Raw genomic sequence first — 19,003 nt, forward strand, 5'->3', positions numbered from 1 at the left:
CAATCTGTGAATATTTCAGAAGTCTAGCTATAGCGGTTCTTGAGATACTGCCTGGAGACAGACAGACATACAGGCAGACAACGAAGACCCTATTACTAAGACTTTAACCTTTGAGTACGGAACCCTAAAACGAGATTTTGTTTCTCTGTCTGTCTGTACCCTCTTTACTGAAGTCATAGACTTATTTATATACTGTCGACTGAAGTATTATAATAATAATATGTTATGACTTATGACTTTAGAGGGTCTTTTTTTATTTTTACGGTTTCTTAAAAACACTAATTTTAGAATTAAGACTAAAGGTGCCCATATACGGGACAATTTGTCGTTTCGATCGATCGTCAAGAAAATCGTCCAATCGATCTTTTGAACGTAAAATCGTTTGCGATATTGCTACACACGTACAATTTGTCGTTCGATTTTAACATCGAGGAGATAAATCGTTACGATAATTGTCCCGTGTACGGCCACCTTAAGGCATAGAACTGATAAGCTACGGTTAAGGAAAATTGGGTACCAAATTGTTAAGATTTTTTTGTGAATCTTCCAAGTAATGGGCGTGGGCGCAACCAATTACTTATATAATTTACTGAAGGTTACAACTAACATAATCCTACTAATATTATAAAGGCGAAAGTTTGTTTGGATGTATGGATGTGTGAATGTATGAATGTTTGTTACTCTTTCACGCAAATACTACTGAACGGTATTTTAATTAAACTTTACAATAATATAGCTTATACATCAGAATAACACATAGGCTACAATTTTAATCTACTTTCGAAATGGAGGAGGTGTTATGTTCGTTTTTTTATCTTCAGCGATTACTCCGCCGTTTGTGAACCGATTTCCAAATATTTTTTTTGGTGTATAGGTTACTAGATGTCCCACGCGGCTTCGCCTGCGTAAGGACTTGTGTTATACGTACCAGACAACGGAAATATATTTAATACTTTTATACTATACATATTATATTTAAGATTTTTATTATATTATGATACACATATTTAATACACATCCATGATCCAGGAACTTTGAAAAGTTTTTGTTCCATATCCCGAATCGAAACTGAATCTGCGACCCCCGGCTTGAGCTACCACTGAGCCACAGAGGTCGTCAAAATAGTTCGCAGTCTATTGATGAAATGACTATTTAATTTATCAGATATCTTTCATCTTATCATTCATTCTTATAAGATTAGGTTCATTATTTGTAAGTATGTAATTTTACAATTTATAATAATTAACAATTTGATTTAAAAAAAAAAACTGTGACGCGATTAATACGCAACTCATAAGTCATAATAATATTATGTGTAGGTACATACTTGTAAACAAGTAGGGAAACACATTCTTCAGCAGGTAGAGCAGTCCACTCAATCACAACATACCGAAGTATAAAAAATCTAAAATATTTTAATACTGTTAAAACCAGTTAAATTTTATATTACTTACTAGACGTTCCGGGCGGTTTCGCCCGCTTAAATTAGATATTTCACAGAAAAATTAGTCCACAAAAAAAAGGCTATGATCCTTCACGTGGTCTACTTCTTATCTGATCCAATTAACAGAAAAAATGCTCTAGTAATTTGTAAGATGAGCCCTTTCAAATAAATTCCCTCCGTTTTTCTCCACATCTTCCTCTATTTCTTCGCTCCTATTAGTCTTAGCGTGACAAAATATAGCCTTCCTCAATAACTGGGCTATCTAACACTGAAATAATTTTTCAAATCGGACCAGTAGTTCCTGAGATTAACGCGTTCAAATAAGCCCTTTCAAATAATTTCCCCCTGTTTTTTCCACATTTTCCTCTATTTCTTCGCTCCTATTAGGCTTAGCGTGATAAAATATATAGCCTATAGCCTTCCTCGATAAATGGAGTATCTAACACTGAAAGAATATTTTTTCAAATCGGACCAGTAGTTCCTGAGATTAGCGCGTTCAAACAAACAAACAAACAAACAAACAAACTAACAAACTCTTCCGCTTTATAATATTATAGTATAGATTGGTTCTTTGATTCTACAAATTATGTAACTCGAATCCCAGTCCTCAATTTAGTAACTCCGCACAATTTCTATTTAAACATTAATTAAGATCATAGGTCAATGCTATAATATTATGTCGGAAGTTTTGGTCAGATATTCGGTTATATTCAGTATCTGACCACGGAAAGTTAGAACATTTGGATTCTAAAAACAATATTTCGATAAGACGTTTGCGACACCACGCTATGGTGACTGGTGAGGAACCGTGAACAAAAATATTATGAGTTATACAAAAATATTAGAGAAAACTAGATGACGCCCGCAACTCTGTTGCGCCAAAACTCATGTATCGCGCGGGAACTGTATATTTTTCCGGGATAAAAAGTATTCTATGTCCTTTCCCGGGACTCAAAGTATCTCCATGCCAAATTTCAGCAAAATCGGTTCAGCAGTTTGAGCGTGAAGAGGTAACAGACAGACACACTTTCGAATTTATAATATTAGTAAGTATAATGTATATGGATAACAAGAACAGTAATCAAAAAAGGGAAAATCTGGGGAATTAAAATAAATGATGTTACTATCCCGTCTCTAGGTGTCTAGGGTACGATTTCATTGGCATATCAGTTGATGTAGAAGCTATGAGAGAACAAACACACATACATAGCTGTTACTAAGACCTATATTTTGACTCTACCATAGTAGAGGACATGGCATCCATTAAGTTAGGAAATTGATAGAAAAACTAGATTCTAGGCCCGTAAAATAAATTAAAAAAAAGTAACATCCCGACCCAAGGAAAAAAAATTTGCGCTGTCAAAATTGACATAATATGAACATCCATTGTTTTTGTCTATACTTTTTTATCAAATTTTTCGTGTTCTGTCTGTCCAAAATATTTATAAAATATTTATATACACTTGCACTAATTTTTAACAAATATAAGCAAAAAATATTATATTACGTTTTGATTTCTAGCCGACCTGTGTCCGTATATTTGTTAGCAAAATAAAATTTTAACAAAAATCTGCTATCTACACAAGAAATCACCAAATTTTGAGGTGAGGAAACCCAAGTTAAAACTAAATTCTAAGGCTAATAAAAATACGCGCATATTGATAAGGAATTTAAATTAAAAACTTAAATCGTCAAAGGCATGACCTGCCTGATGAATATGTTTTGTTCACTCGGGATATCCTCCGTTATGTAAGTGTAGTCCATGAACAGAAAAGTTTGCAGTCAGGTTCCCTAGTATACAGATGTAACAAAACATAGTAATAATACTTAAGGGTGACTGTTATTGTATATAATTATGTCTCTTATATAGACGTCACGGCTAAGGTTTACAAACCTACCCCAAATTTTTTTTGGTGGACACATGGGTTGACTGTTGAGGAAGGATCTTTTGGACGCGAAAAAGCTCCCCGTACCACTTCCAGCAAAACCCCACCGTTTAGGAGGAATGCGCATTTCAAATTTTCGTAATATTGAGATAAGGTCATATTATGTTTTCTGGTGTTTACTTACTAACTAATAGTGTTTTCAAGGCATCGTAAGGCTGTGGTAAGTGCAGTGGCGGGGCAAGACCTAAATTTGATGTGGGCAAGATATATCTTGCCGGCCCCCTAAAATAGGTATATTATTTTGCGAGGCCCCATGATGAATCACGCAAGAGGACATCAAAACTCGTAAATCCTAAAAAAAACCTCGTAACCAAAAGGGCGCGAGCGGCGAGGCACCTTAGACCGCGGGCCGTGGGCGGTCGTCCACGCCTTACGCCGCCTCTGGGTAAGTGGGGGACTCATCACCATCCGTTTCAGAAACTCGTACTCATTACCATCCCTTTCAGGAACCGACGATGCGTGATAGTGGGCAGCGTGTTGGCGGCGGTGGTGCTGTGCGCGCTGGTCGCCGTGCTCGTGCTCCGGCCCTGGGCTAGCGAGGAGCACCGCCGCTACCGGCGCGCCGTCGTCGCCGCTAATGGCATAGAGTGCGCTGCTATCGGACGGTGGGTACTGTTTAGGCCAGCCTTTCCCGAAGTGGGCGATAACGCCCCCTGAAGGTCTGAAGGTGTAGGGCCCAGAAAAAAAATGGGGGCGTTGTGTGGGCACTAAAATATAATTTGTTCTTAAAGTGGGCGGTAGACAAAATAAGTTTGGGGACCTCTGGTTTAGCCCAACATTGGAGTTAGACAGTTAATTAAGTTGCTGAAAGGCTTCTTAGAGACGAACGGCACTTGTTGACGGCACGCGTCGAGTGTCGACGGCAGTCGGCGGCACGCGACAAGTGCCGTTCGTCTGTAAGCCCTCTTAGCATGGCCACCACAGAAATATCCATTTCTGTGATGGCCACAGTAGAAAAACTGACAGATTTAAGGCCCTAAACGACAGATTTCCTTTGCCAATCCACTTTGTTTCCTCATTCCTACGAAGAAAGCATTTCAAGGGTGGCCGTACAAACAAACAAATATCTGTCCACGGATGTGACGTAGGCCGTCAGCGAACATGCTCTACATTGTAGATAACGCACAACTTTTCTCGATATAATGCGGATCATTTTCTTATTGAATCTACAGACTTTAATATCTCTATAATTCTAAAGTTACAATTATATTCAGTTGCGCTAACAAGTAACAATAATCACGACAAGGTCTGTAGATTGTTGTTGTAACTATACTTATAGTAATCTGGTACAAGTAGGTGCTGGCACTACCCGAAAATCTTTTGTGTGGATTATGAGCGTATTTGTGTAGCATTGTCAACAAATTATTGCAAACTAAGTATTTGCCGACTCAGTTAATGCGATAAAGATAAGTAAATAATTCTAGATACCTATACTTAGCACGTTTACTTTAATGTGGGATCCTGATACCATAGTAAAAAAAGTCTGGCACCCGGGAACTGCCGCGGTAAAGCTATTGCGTAGCATTTTTTGCCAACTTATTCCATTATAATTAGCATTCGTCTAGTAACACGCACACAAACACCGTGCCGAAGTCTGGCAACGCAGCCGCACCGCTGTGCCGGTCGGAGTGCGGTGTGTTAGATTTTTCGTTACGGAATTTCTTGATTCGGTCGCCGCGCTCCAAGCCCACGATAAAAGCTATGCAATAGTATGTATCTGTAGGCCTACTACAAAACCGTTTTGAGACTCAAACAATCGGACGAGAATGCCGCGTCCTGCTCTAACAACGTCATTTCACGTTTGTTAGAGTATGACCCAACATTCTCGTCCGATTGTTTGAGTCTCAAAACCGTTTCGTGGTACCCTGTATCTTGATTCTTTTTCAGCAGCAACTCAGCGGTAATGCTGTCGTTTTTATTTCAGCGGCATACTAGAGAAGGGGGGCTCCGCCGTCGATGCTGCTATAGCGACGCTGTTCTGCGAGGGCGTAGGATGCGCCCAGTGCATGGGCCTCGGGGGCGGCTTCCTGGCCACCGTGTACGATGCCTCTACACGGCAAGTTCGGGTGCTCAACGCGCGCGAGCGGGCGCCCGCAGCCGCGTACGCAGAAATGTACCAGAACGCCTCGTCTACCGTTGGAGGGCTGGCGGTGGCGGTGCCGGGCGAGCTGCGTGGCTACGGCGCATTACACGAGTAAGAAAGTTTCCGTATTAAGGACTGAAAAAATAAACGATATAAATACACTATTTTGCATTACAGCAATTGGCTGGTTATTAATTACTTTTAAATCTCTCAACACGGCAGGGTTTCTTATTTCCCTGTCAATTTATCTATTTTAACTTTTCCGTATGCGGTATGGGCAATCTCATAACGCTGGGGCACTTGCCCGCCCCCAATCACAAAAAAATTGTACTGATAGACTTGAAGAGTTTATTTATTTAAACGCGCAAATCTCACAAACCAATGGAGCGATTTTATTTGGCACATATTTATTAGCTTATTAGACCACGTGATAGGACATTACATAGTACGTTCGTACGTACGTCGTTTGCCCCCTTATTTTATATAAAAAATACGCTAGTGCTTTGTTATACAGGTGACAACCATGTCCACAGGAAGTTCGGGCACCTGGAGTGGCGGGAACTAGTGAAGCCCACGGCGGAGCTCTGCCGGAAGGGCCACCGCGTCAGCGAATACCAGGGCCGCGTCCTCGACTCGTACAGCAACGTCATCCACGAGCAGCCTTCAATGAGTTACGTTATTTAAATTCGAGAGATCAGAGTGAAAGCAGTAGTGGCGTTAGGGGAGTTTTAAGTCCGGATTGAGAATGACTGCGACATTTCCGAAGTGATAAGTATTAAGTACTGTATATTATGTGTTTAAGTGAATTAATAAAAATCAATTTTCAGAGAGCTGTACGTCAATCCAGAAACCGGGGAGGTGTACAAAGAAGGAGACTTAATCAAAGACCCGTTGTTCGCGCAAACCCTGGACCGTATAGCGGAGGAGGGCCCGGAGGCGATTCACAACGGATCCATGACGGCCTCGCTGGCCCGAGATATACAAGGCTTCGGGGGTATCGTCACAGAGGACGATCTCAGGAATTACCAGTGAGTTCATTGTGAATAGAACCTTGCAAATTAAATTTCAAAATAACTTTTTAAGGGCCTGTTTCACCACTTCCTGATAAGTGCCGGATAGGCTATCCATAATAATATATATAATATATGATATATGAATAAATATATGATAGATAAATTATGGAGTATCAGCTGTCAGATGAGTTGTGTTCAATATCAGGTGGTTTTTTTAAATTGTACTGTACCGAATTATTGTACGATCTCCGTCATTTGCCTTTAAACCGACTACTCTGATAGTATAAATCGTCTTCCATATTTATATCCCTGTTTTATTTAACGAATATCCAACATTTTTAAATGACGTTGGACGATATTCACAAATAATTTAATCTTTTAGCGTAGAATGGCAGGATCCAATAACGGTAGAGTTGTCGCCGGAGCGCACCCTGTACACCGTACCGTTGCCGGGCTCGGGTTCGGTTCTGGCCTACATCCTCAACATCCTTAAGAGGATTCCACACCGCCATTTTTTCCATACAAACGTTGTCCCCTGTTTCCTCCCTGGATAATGCTAGTAGAGTTATAATTTTTTTCCTGAATATCTACGGCCACTAATACAATGTCCCTATGTTTTCTTTTTTTTCATAATTTAATTATTAAATAAGATATGAACGTTCAAAAACCCAAAAAAATGGCCAGATTTTCCACTGTGTTCAAACGTCCAGAAAACAGATTTGGATAGATTATACAAAAAAAGCAAAACATAGGAACACAGCTCAAGCCTTTTTTTAATCTTTAATGAAAAAAGTACTTAAATCGGTTAAGTTTTGGAGAAGGAATCAGGGGACAACGAATCGTTGATTTTCTGGATTTTCTGCAGTTGTCTCTATCGCGTTCTGCGGTATAGGCTTGAGGTAAGGGAGACAGCTATAGATATTACACGTACTTTTTTTTCATTTCTCTAGCCGCTGTGGTATCCTCTTAAAGGCTGGGTGGGGACCGGCACCGACGTGGAGGCCTACAGCGGCCTCTACTGGCATCGCATCATACAGACGTTCAAGTACGCGTACGCCAAACGTACGGGTCTGGGAGACCCCACACGAGTTCACTCGCCGATTAATATACGTGAGGTAATTTAGTGTTAAAAATACTTATATCATACAATACTTCTTTAAGCTTTATTTTTCCCCTTGAGGAAAAAGAGGGATGTATGTACTATGTAAATTGTAATAAAGAACAGTCTATCTGTCGGTCTGTGTATTTTTCGTGGCATCGTATCCTGCAAACGGGCGGATCGATTTTCGGTCTAGTTTTTTATTCTCATAAATCTTTGTCTACCGAAAATCAATATTAGCCTAATTTTAGTGTTTCGCCGTTAACGTATTAAACAGTCAAAGTTATTAGAGTTTATATTGTTAACACTGTATGTATATATAGGTGTTTACCATAACATTCGTAACTAAATTAGTTTATACAGCTTCCTTACGGCTGCGAAATGATTGCTTAAATCTTACTGTGTAATGCTGTGATTTGAGAAACAGTTAATTGCTTGACAAAAGCAAAGCAAGTTAAGATGCTATGAATTAGGTATTTACTCAACTTACGAGTTACGACCGCTATATTAGAGTGCCAAGAAAGTCTTATCAAATCTCCTTACACCGTTTTATGGTATTTTTTATTGTTTTCACGGTAAATAATGTTTTTATCATAGATAGTCGTGTTGCTTATTATTATTACATTGTTCGTTGCAATTTACTGCTTCTGCAGGGCTGGCATAACAACATTAGACATGGGAAAGAATCGACATACTGACAGATTTTATCGACAAATTGGCGGATTTCCTTCGTCTAACTGTCACTTTGTCTATTCTTCCGTAGAAAGAAACCATATTTTCTATAGTGACCATGCTACGCCTGCTGAATATGAGCTGGTTTCTAAGTCGCTGCTTAGAAACCAGCGACTTAAGAAGACATAGCTTTAGTTTTAATTTCACAATTTTTTGAGTATTATGTATATTGTATGTATTATTATACTTGGGTTGTTATTGTAAAGCTATCCCTCTAATACTAATAAGTACTTAATACAATATGAGCAAACGAAGCGTCAGGCAGAGTCTAGTATTCTACGTTTGTGGTTTTCAAATGACGCGACCGATGCTGCGAAGGTAACCCTTTGCTTTTTTATCATGCATGAATGTTTATGAATATATATAAGTATGTATACTTTTGTAAAAATTCTCTTACTTCATAGTTTTTTTTACTGAAACATTCTCAAGTCTCGACTAACTGGCGACCCTCCCACAGAAGCTTCGCGACCCACAGGTTGAAAATCACTGCTCTACATTTTTGGAATTTGTTTATTTTAGGATTTAAATAAGGTGTACATTTCAGTTACAAAGCAACCTGACATCGGAGTCCTGGTCGCTGACGTACCGGAGTCTGATCGACGACACGCGTACGTACAACGACTGGCGTCACTACGGCGCGCTGTTCGAGGGCGCGGACGACCACGGCACCGCCCAAGTGTCGGTGGTGGCGCCCGACGGCAGCGCCGTGTCTGTCACTAGCACTATTAATTACATGTAAGTGATAGCTTTGCGACTCAGCCCGGGCGCGCACAGCGGCCAAACCGCAGCGGCCAGGTCGCGACGGACATCGAGATAGATACCTTAGTATGAAACTGCCATAGACCACGCGCACCTGGCCGCACGGCGGTCAGCGGCCACACCATATTTTCGATGGCCGCCGCGACCTAGCCGCTGCCGCTAGTGCGCGCCTGGCCTAAAGGCCAATCCACACGCACCACAACCACACCACGTCGCAACGACAAAATGCCGTCGAGCAGTGGTTACGTGTGAATGGTGTCGCTGCAGCTTTTTGTAGTTGCGTTGTGGTACCGACAAAATGTCGACGTGGTTGCGTAGTCGCCAGTAGTTGCGCTGTGGTTACGTACGAAAGTCAATGAAACGGAGGGGGGAAGAGCGCGGGTGGTGTGCGCGGAGCGTGAGTAATTTGTATTCTGTGGCGCGGAGTGTCATTGCATCGACGCAACGTTGTGGTTGCGATGTGGTCGGTATCACACAAGTGGTCGACAACGACTGCAATATGTGACCTACTTGTATGTAAATAGTCCAGTTCATTTGCAATACGAAATGACCACGTGGTGTTGTTGTAGTGTGGAACTTGTGGTACGTGTCGGCTGGCTCTCTCACTCTCTCGTCTCACCCTTTATTAGTCGGTGAGAAAGGTTAAAGGCTATCTTGGTGTAACGGAGATCTACTACACCAAGATGCCACAAAAATTAACAATATCGCAATTGTCATATAATTATAGTAAAAGCGATTTGACGAAAAAAAATATGTTTTGTTGGAATTTGGAGTGCGGGGCCTCCCAAAGAGCAGTGCCCGTAGCACGTGCGACATGTACTCCTAGGTTAAATCCGCAGGGTAATTACGTAAATTGCGACAGCTTTGCAACAGGCGCAATATCTGCTATCACAGTCCATAACAAAGGCTTGTGGCATAGCTGTTACAATTTGCAAGATAGGTGCGGAAGGAGTTCCCCTGCCGGCCATGTGCACAGTGCAAACGATATAAATTATGTACTGATAAAAATTGATAAACTATATTTTAAATACAAAATAACTTTATTCACGCCTTTGATAGTTTATATTGTTAAGGTTCTTGGAATCTTGTCATAAACTTATAAGGAGATATTATTTATGTAAGTTACTTACTTATATTTTATCTACGGCAGGTAGACAAGTATTTAAAGTAACATAACTATTTAGTTTTATATAAGTATTGTAATGTATAGGTAGTAAAATGTCCGTCTGATTATACACGGTGAATTCTTCAAAGATCTAACATGATGTCACTACCTAACAAACTAACAATCTATTGTTCCAATGTCAAAGATTTTTATTCAATATATTCGAAACGCTCTTTCTATTCAAATCTTTGTTTTTTTTTATTAAGCAAGGTGCATAGAAACTGTAACGGTCGCTAATTTCTTGTTTTTTTTTTTTCAGTTGGGGTGCGCAAAGACGTTCGCCTTCCTTAGGCTTTATGTTGAACAACGAGATGGATGACTTCGCTGTGCCCGACCAGGTCAACTCGTACGGTATGCCTCCGTCGCCGTCCAACATGATAGAGCCCGGTATCCAACCGCTGAGCTCCATGGTTCCGTCCATCGTGGTCAATAAAGACGGACATCCGGACTTAGTAATCGGAGCAGCTGGAGGCACGAAGATCACTACGCAGATTTCATTGGTAATTAATAATGCTATTATACATCATACAACTGCAGCTCTGGACTTACGTATAGGCAGTATGGGCCACGGCCTATGGGCGGCAGCGACCTATGGCGTCCTTGGATAGCAGCATAGTTCGTACATAGAGGGAACGCGGGTGCAGTAGAATTTTAACGAAGAAACTATTGCCATCACGCTTCACCCTGTGCCGGCACGTGTATTGTGATAGAGACAGATACAGTAAATCGAGGTAACGTAGTTCTATGATTCTTCCTTCAAAATAGAGCCTATCTAATATACAATGTGTAACAAAAACAAGTGATAATAGTTGGTGTGTACGTGTTCCTTGTAGAGAGTTCACTGTGAAAGTAGCAGCGCTGAAAAACCAAATTTTTTTTTCACTTTTGTATGGGGAAACTCGTGACGCTCGGGCTCTTCCCATACAAAAGTGAAAAAATTTTTTCGTCTTTCAGAGCTGCCACTTTCACAGTAAACTCTCTACAAGGAACACGTACACACCCTAAAATATTATAACTTATTTTTGGTACACACTGTATATTATATTTTTTAATATCTTCAGGAAGAGCGAGTCTTTGCCTCTACGTTTTTATTTTATCTTAAAAATCTTTCAAATTTGTTTTATGGTCGGTGGATTGGCGGGGTACGGGGCATTAATTTTTTGCTATTTTTGAAGGGTCATATTTTTTATTTATTAGTAAATTTAATTAAAAACGAACGTAGAGGCATAGACTTTATCCCAATATTTTGTTAAAAAATCATTTGTCTAGACGCACTGTCCAGGGTGTAAATTGGGAATACGTTTGTATAGAATAACAGTGACTAGCGTTTCCTCACAAGGTGCTGCGCAGACGACAGACTATCCGTGACGCACTTTTTAAATATGATATTGAATGTACTGTCACTTCTTGGTGGAAATTCATCTTCTTGTTAAATACACGACCGGTTCCGATAAAATCCGAATTTTTTTCGAAACCGGTCGTATGTATTTAACAATTTTGTAATAAATATATTAAAATAAAGTGGAATAAGTGCAAGGAAAGCGTTTAATTATTTAATTGACGCACTTTTTAGTCTGTGGAAATAGAACCTATGCAATTATAATATGCAGTAAGGGAAGCTGCGTCGGCGATCTCTCTAAGTAGTAACGCACACGACGCGCAAAAAGTCCGGCGCACAAAAAATCCGTGTAATTCGGGCACACCGCACCGCGCCGGGTCGCGCCGCGCCGCACAAAAATTGTGCGAAAAAAATTGAACGTTTGCTTCAACACGCGCTAATGCAGACGGCGCACACTTTTAGTCTGCAATCTGCATTTGCAGTGATGTATTATAGTAGGGGAGGTCGCGCTCATTTTAAAAAGTCATTTCATACCGAGTGAAAATCGTAACAATAATACTATTCTATTAATACATAAGAGTTTAGGTCGCCAGCTACTCCAGTATGGGTGGAATAAAAATTGAGAGTATCTCAAAGTTGTTGTTGGGAAGCGTATTGAATTGACATTAAAAAGATCCAAATTCGCACCCAATAAAGGTTCATATCTAGATTATACACGTTTAGGTTCGGTAGGTGCTATTTTAGTTTTAGTATATAACAACAGATGGCGCTTTTAAAGTTAAATGTATATAATTCTTTTTCATAAATATTGACTATCGAATTAATTGCTTAAAATTGCTATGTGAGACAATTTTATGGGTAATTCAAACGAAAATCGCCATCAGCTGAATATTTGCAGGTGGAAATGTCGTATACGCGACACCCTAGGATACATTGAGCGCGAAGTAAGGCTATATTGGTTATAGCTTATATCGCTGGCTGACGGGCTTTCCACCCGCATATTAACGACTGACGGTGGTCTTTATTATTAAAAAGGTATCAACATTCACCTGTATAAATTTTGTACGGTATGAAATTACTTTATATTTTAATTTTTTTAACATAGTTCAGTAACGCGACTGACGTTGAATCCCTTGTCTGCGATACGGCTAACGGTGCATTTTTGGTTAAGCATGACCTCAATAATCATCCATAAAATTTTCATTCGGTATAAAATCACTTTTCGCAATTATTTTTTTTACAACTTTGAAATACTCTCAGTTAACATCCTACCACGCGTGCGGCGACTGACGCGGATTATATTGATTGATAAATATTAAGCTACCGCTGGACAAAAATTTGGTCGGTATGAAATGACTTAGCAAACGATAGCACTACCTACTATTAGGGAGATTTATTTTAACCGACTTTCCGCCGTTTGTTAACCGATTTTCAAAATTTTTCTTTTGGTATATAGAGAATCATCCCAATTTGGTATTACATTCATAAAAGTGGTGATCTAATGAAGGATCCATAAGTAATCGAGGGAACTCCTCAAAATTTATAGGGAAATGTGTGGTGACTTCGGTTTCGTGAAAAATATTCTAAACATATTATGCTACCAACAAGTAATATTTTGCACCGAGGTATAGGTACCTGGTATACCGTGGTTCGGAAGGTGCTGAGAAAACTCCTGATTCTTTATAGTTACAAGTTTGGGAGTTTCGGCGTTGTTTTAAGAACGGAAAGCATATTATGCTACTATGCAAATTACATTCATCATCATCATCACTTTCCCATAAGATATTTTTTATGGGAAAATGTACGGTTTCCGTCAAATTCCTAAATTACGCGGGCAAAGCCGCGCGGGAAATCTTGTAAAAATATAAATCCGCCCCTGTACAGCTGTCATGTAGCTCAGCCGTATCCTTGTAATTAAACTTGCTTAGAAGCATTATTTATTATTATAACGTTAAACTTAGATGTATTAGGGCCTGTTTCACCACTTCCGGTGCCGGGTAGGCTTATTTGACTGATTCTCCATACTCTATCTGTCAAGTTAAGTGGTAGATGGCCTTCAAGCCCTTAGTCTAATATTATTTTCAATTGTATCTGAATTCGCGCTAATGTGTATACTAAATAATTTGTGCGATATGCATGAAGATATTCTGCTGCATAATATACTTATTTTCATATAACATAATATTTACATCAATATATTTTGTTTAGGTGGTAATGCAGACCCTGTATGAGAAGGAGGAGTACTCGCCTGTGATACGGCGGCCGCGTCTGCACCACCAACTCGTGCCGATGCACATCGAGCACGAAGCCAATGTCGATCCGGTAAGTTACACCTTTTTAGGGTTCCGTAGCCAAATGGCAAAAAACGGAACCCTAATAGGTTCGTCATGTCTGTCTGTCCGTCCGTATGCCACAGCCACTTTTCTCTGAAACTAGAACTATACTATTGAAACTTGGTAAGTAGATGTAGTCTGTGAACCGCATTAAGATTTTGATACAAACATGGAAAAATTAATAAAAATTTTAGGGGTCCCCATAGGAACAACTGAAACAAAAAAACATTTTTTTCATGTAACCTATGCGTGTGGGGTATGTATCTTCAAAATTCATATTGAGTTTTCCAATATCATTTTTTTCTAATCTGAATAGTTTGTGAGAGAGACTCTTCCAAAGTGGTAAAATGTGTGCCGAATACCCCCCCCCCCCCCCTATAACTTGACTAAAGTCATGATAATTCTAACAAAAATATATGATGTACATTACTTTAAAAACTACCAACGAAAAACGAAAATTGGTTTGAACGAGATCGAGCAAGTGGTTTTTATACGTCATGTCATAACTTTTATTAAAATCAACTGATATATAAAAATAAATCAAAAACCTTTTAATTTCATAGACATAAACCTTATTGCTGCTGCGGAACCCTTCATGGGCGAGTCCAACTCGTTTTTTCTTCTTTAATATATCTATTATATTAAAAATATTTCTGTATCTACAAGTATTAGTAATGAGAAATTAACGTCAAGAAATTATTTTCTACGATCGGGTTTGATCAAGCTCACCAGCTTTGTCAGCCGGATTGCCGTTGTATGGTTATTAGTAGTGACCGACCGAACTTACGGTTTCGGTTTCGGCCAGTTTCGACCAAAAAATCTAGTTTCGGCCTTAGTTTCGGTTTCGGAAAAAACATAGCCTAAACTTTCGGCCCTGCCGAAACTCATGCGTCGTTCAGTAAACTTCGCAGTTAACTCGTGCTTGATTGTCAGCGAGGCTCCGGCTCATCTTGCGAGATTTATCTAGTAAATCATCTCGCCACACTACGCTTTTTATTTAAATATTTAAAATATATGGACACGCAATCTCTTAGACCCTACTACCCTGCTAGAATCTTATCTAGCCCACTTCCCCGTACGCTTCACTCATGCGGCCCTCAATATATTTTTCAAGTTTAGTGGCAAAACGCCTTCTGGAGCAAAAAAAATGTACGTCAACTGCAAGTTTGCTTAGTAATTTCGTTTTGAACTTCGACAGCGGTCGCGTCCATGTTTCCCATAAAAATAATACACTGCAACTGAATATGTTTTCAGTAGTAGGTACGTTGTTAATGTCTAAGGGAGAATTTCACCAATCACACAACTTCGTTTTATAAAACTTAGTTCTCATTGAACGCGTTCCTACGGGGATGTAAATCTCGTTTTGTTTCAAATGAAATTCATAATCTTCTTTTAATCACTATTTACGACGACGACGACGAATAAATCTAATTTTATGTGACGTCACGCGATGATTTTACATTGTTTTATCTTTTTGGAGCCTTGTCGCTGTTTTGTTAATAAAAAAATTGTTAACAAAATAGCAAGAAACGATAAATAAACTAACCAAACGCATCTGTGAACACTGTCATCTTAACAATTTTTTCGTCTATTTTTCGATCTATCATGACACTACACTGACAGGACTTCAATGTGTTTTATGAAGATAAAACTCGAGTTTTAACTTCATAAAACACATTGAAGTCCTTATTGGGCGTTCAGAAGATAAAAATCGGATTGCCTGTGAACGAGTTTAGTTTATGTTGGTGAAATGCAATTGAGTGTTATTTAATTAAATTGTGTTTATGTGTTTAAGACCGGTTTAGTGTGAGCTAAGCGCGTTTAATTTCTTTGGTGAAATAGCACCTACTTGGAATCGTATAAAAAACGGAATATAGTACAAAAAAGTTTCTAGGGAACATATTCGAGTCTAAGATTAATAATTTTTATTATAATAAATGTCGCAAAAAGTAAAAAATTCAATGTGGTTAGTTTAAAAAGTTGTAATTTATGTAAAAATCAATCAGTACCGTAATTTTAAATGTTTTATCAAGTTTCGGTTTCGGTTTCGGCCGAAACTGAGTATGGCCGAAAGTTCGGTTTCGGTTTCGGCTGAAAAATCTGTGTGCTGTAATATTATTAATATGTTTATAGGGCATACTACTGCGACTTATACCTCGCGAGCGTCTAAATATATTTTTTTCAATACAAAAACAGCGCTGTCATTATTTTTTTTTCGTGTAAAAAAGGCTTAGACTGGGTTGCACCAGAGGCCTGGGTAAAGTTAAAGTTAAATATGGCGTCCAAACACCCCATATTCTCATATGACATCTGTCAATTTTCCGGTTCTAGTTAAAGTTGAAGTTAGTTGGTGCAACCCAGTCTTACTGGATTGCACCAACTAACTTTAACTGTAACTTTAACTTTAACTTTGAATACAGTGCAAAATGTCAAATATTTAAAAATGGACGCCATCAAGACGCTATATTTAACTATAACCATAGAGCTCGACAAGGTTTTAAATGCATGTGGCGAAAAAAGGAACTAACGCTGTCATCATACAAAAACCGCAATTTTTGACAGTTCTCCTTTACCAGCAGCGCCCTCGCCCACGCGCATGTATAACCTTGTTGGATCAGCTGTCATCTGTCAACTCTCCGGGCAAAGTTAAGGGTAAAGTTAAAGTTAAAGTTAAATTTACCTTAACTATGACTATAACTTTAACTTTACCTACGCCTCTGGTGCAACCCAGTCTTAGACGTAAACTCTTATTTCGACCGTGTAATATTGTAATACAGTGACCGTGTCATGATGTCATCGTGGTATTAACTGACTTATTTACTGTTTTACAGGAGTTGCTGAAGTCTCTCCAAGCGCGTGGGCACGAGACGACCCAGCTGGGTCCCACGGCTGGGTTCGCTGCCATCGTGGGCACCTTACGAGGTCCCGACGGCTTCTGGCAGACCCAGACAGACCCGCGCCGCGTCGGCAGCATCGACGGACTATGATCGTAGATGTAACTTATTATAAATTATACCAGTGTAAGGGTCAGTTCAAACTTTGACGAGACGGCGCACAATACTTAGGTATGCCTTGAAACGCAAACAGGCAGCTAAGAGCGTTTGTCTCATGTTTAAAAGGCATATTTTGTTTCTAAATCGTCTCGTCTCAATGTCAATTGATCTAAGCTTGTGTTCTTTCAAGATTTTCTTTGTGGCTGCTAGTTGCAACACAATGAAAAGTGAAAAATTAAAAAAAAATCAAAGAAAGGGTATTAGCTGTCTGTGGTTATAACTCACTATTTAAGAATAAGATTTTTGCCATGTTGTTGGAACAGCCGTGAATTTGTATCTCATACTCAAATAATTTATAAATGTTAATTTAAATTATTAGTTCGCCAATATTTAGTACCTACAGTTGTTATAGGTAAGTACTAAGTACTGATTGTTTATTGTTCAGTCAGGAGAACAGAGAGACAAAATATAATTTTCTAAACACTCAAGTGAAAGGAGACCTTCATACTTATTTTATCTATAGTTTGTGCGTTTTATGATGATATATATGCGTGACACATTATAATTGACAATAGTAGGGAAGTTACCTAACAAAAATTAATCGATAGTTTAAAAATATCGAATCACTTTGTAAAGGAATTGCAATCGAAATTATCGATTTCGTACTGACATTTCAGTGGTGCCGGCGATTTAAGATGGCCGCCCTTTTTTATCGATTTGATTTCGATTTAACAGAGTCAATCTCTATTGACGTAAGTTCCGTTTCATGCATTATGAAATTTTTCAAATGTTTTCGTAACAATAATATTATACTCCTATTTCACAGTTAATATTTATAATTTTTATTAATAAGTTAGCATTTAGCATCTTTTCATTTTTATTCATTTACAATTATAGGAAACATTTGTTTTTGTAGATGGAATAGAATTTATTACATTTTGATTTTTTTTTGTTTTCTTGTAAAAAAAACCCGTAGCAAGGAACATGAAAACTGTCACCCATATCATCTTAGAACGCACAAACTATAAAATATGGTTTTACACATAAAAAAAATGGTTTTACACATAAAAAAAAAATAAGGTGGGGCTCATAGAGTTTTTATTGTTAGTTTGGTTAAGAGCAGTTTTGACTTTTGACTGTGATTGTAACTAAAATACTATGGTGCTATTTTTCTAAAACTCGTAGAATTGTACCTATTTCATTTTAAGGATTATAGCGTTTAGGCACTCATGATTCGTGATCTTATGACAAATAATTAAATATATTGACCTAAAGACGTAAATGTTGCTAATTATTTCAAGTAACGAATTTACTTTCTTGTACGTACTTAAATAAATAATGTTGTAAAAATTGGTGAGTCACTGATTTCAAAATTCAAATAACCGTATTAATTAGTTTAACAATTAATGCTCATGTAGTCTTGTTGATAATACACTTCTTTAAATTTTCTATTTATAATTATTACTTAAGGGTCCGGGTGCCATCGAAATTCTCATAGGTACATGCGTAATAACAAAATCATTGATTTCTCATACGAAAAATAACTCAAACATGTTAAATATTTTCGTATGAGAAAATGATTTTGGTATTACGTATGTATAAGAATTTCGATGGCACCCGGCCCGGCCCGGCACGATAATAATATTATTATTATTAATTGTTAGTGCCTAGTTTATATTTGTGCTGTGATGATAAATGTTACCATTACATTACATAACGAATAAAATTCATTGTTTTGTTAAATTGTGTTACTATTTTATTTTAACCCGACGTCCTTAAGATAGTCCTTAACTTTAAATTCAGAAATATGAAAAGTAGGCCAAGGCCCATGATAGGCTTATAACCGAAAAAAAGGAGAAATCATTCAGCATAAACCTATAATGCATATTTTAAGTTATCATAGCTTAAAAACCACAGACAAAAACCTAAATTCACAGATTATGGTACCTAAATTTGAATATATGTCCTAGCCCTGGAATAATCATTTCGTCTTCTTTTTTCTAATATTTCAATCAACTTACATTTATTTTTCAACAGACTTTGCCCCGAACTATTTATTTTTTTAACCACACACGTTGTACACCCGAAAAAAATCCG

The 19,003-nt window shown here is 38.4% G+C and overlaps 1 protein-coding gene across 1 annotated transcript; it reads left to right on the forward strand.

Annotated features, from left to right (window-relative positions):
- The first annotated feature begins 3,128 nt into the window (after positions 1–3,128).
- LOC121733161 (glutathione hydrolase 1 proenzyme-like) lies at positions 3,129–17,354 on the forward strand. Its single transcript, XM_042123331.1, has 11 exons — positions 3,129–3,193; positions 3,837–3,995; positions 5,315–5,584; positions 6,007–6,144; positions 6,301–6,501; positions 6,869–6,981; positions 7,459–7,601; positions 8,862–9,052; positions 10,501–10,741; positions 13,789–13,902; positions 16,745–17,354. Exons 1-11 carry the CDS (start codon positions 3,144–3,146, stop codon positions 16,898–16,900), a joined length of 1,776 nt encoding a protein of 591 aa, XP_041979265.1. The 5' UTR covers positions 3,129–3,143; the 3' UTR covers positions 16,901–17,354.
- The last annotated feature ends 1,649 nt before the right edge of the window (positions 17,355–19,003 follow it).

This window comes from Aricia agestis, chromosome 13, assembly GCF_905147365.1.
Source record: "Aricia agestis chromosome 13, ilAriAges1.1, whole genome shotgun sequence".
NCBI classification, from domain to species: Eukaryota; Metazoa; Arthropoda; class Insecta; order Lepidoptera; family Lycaenidae; genus Aricia; species Aricia agestis.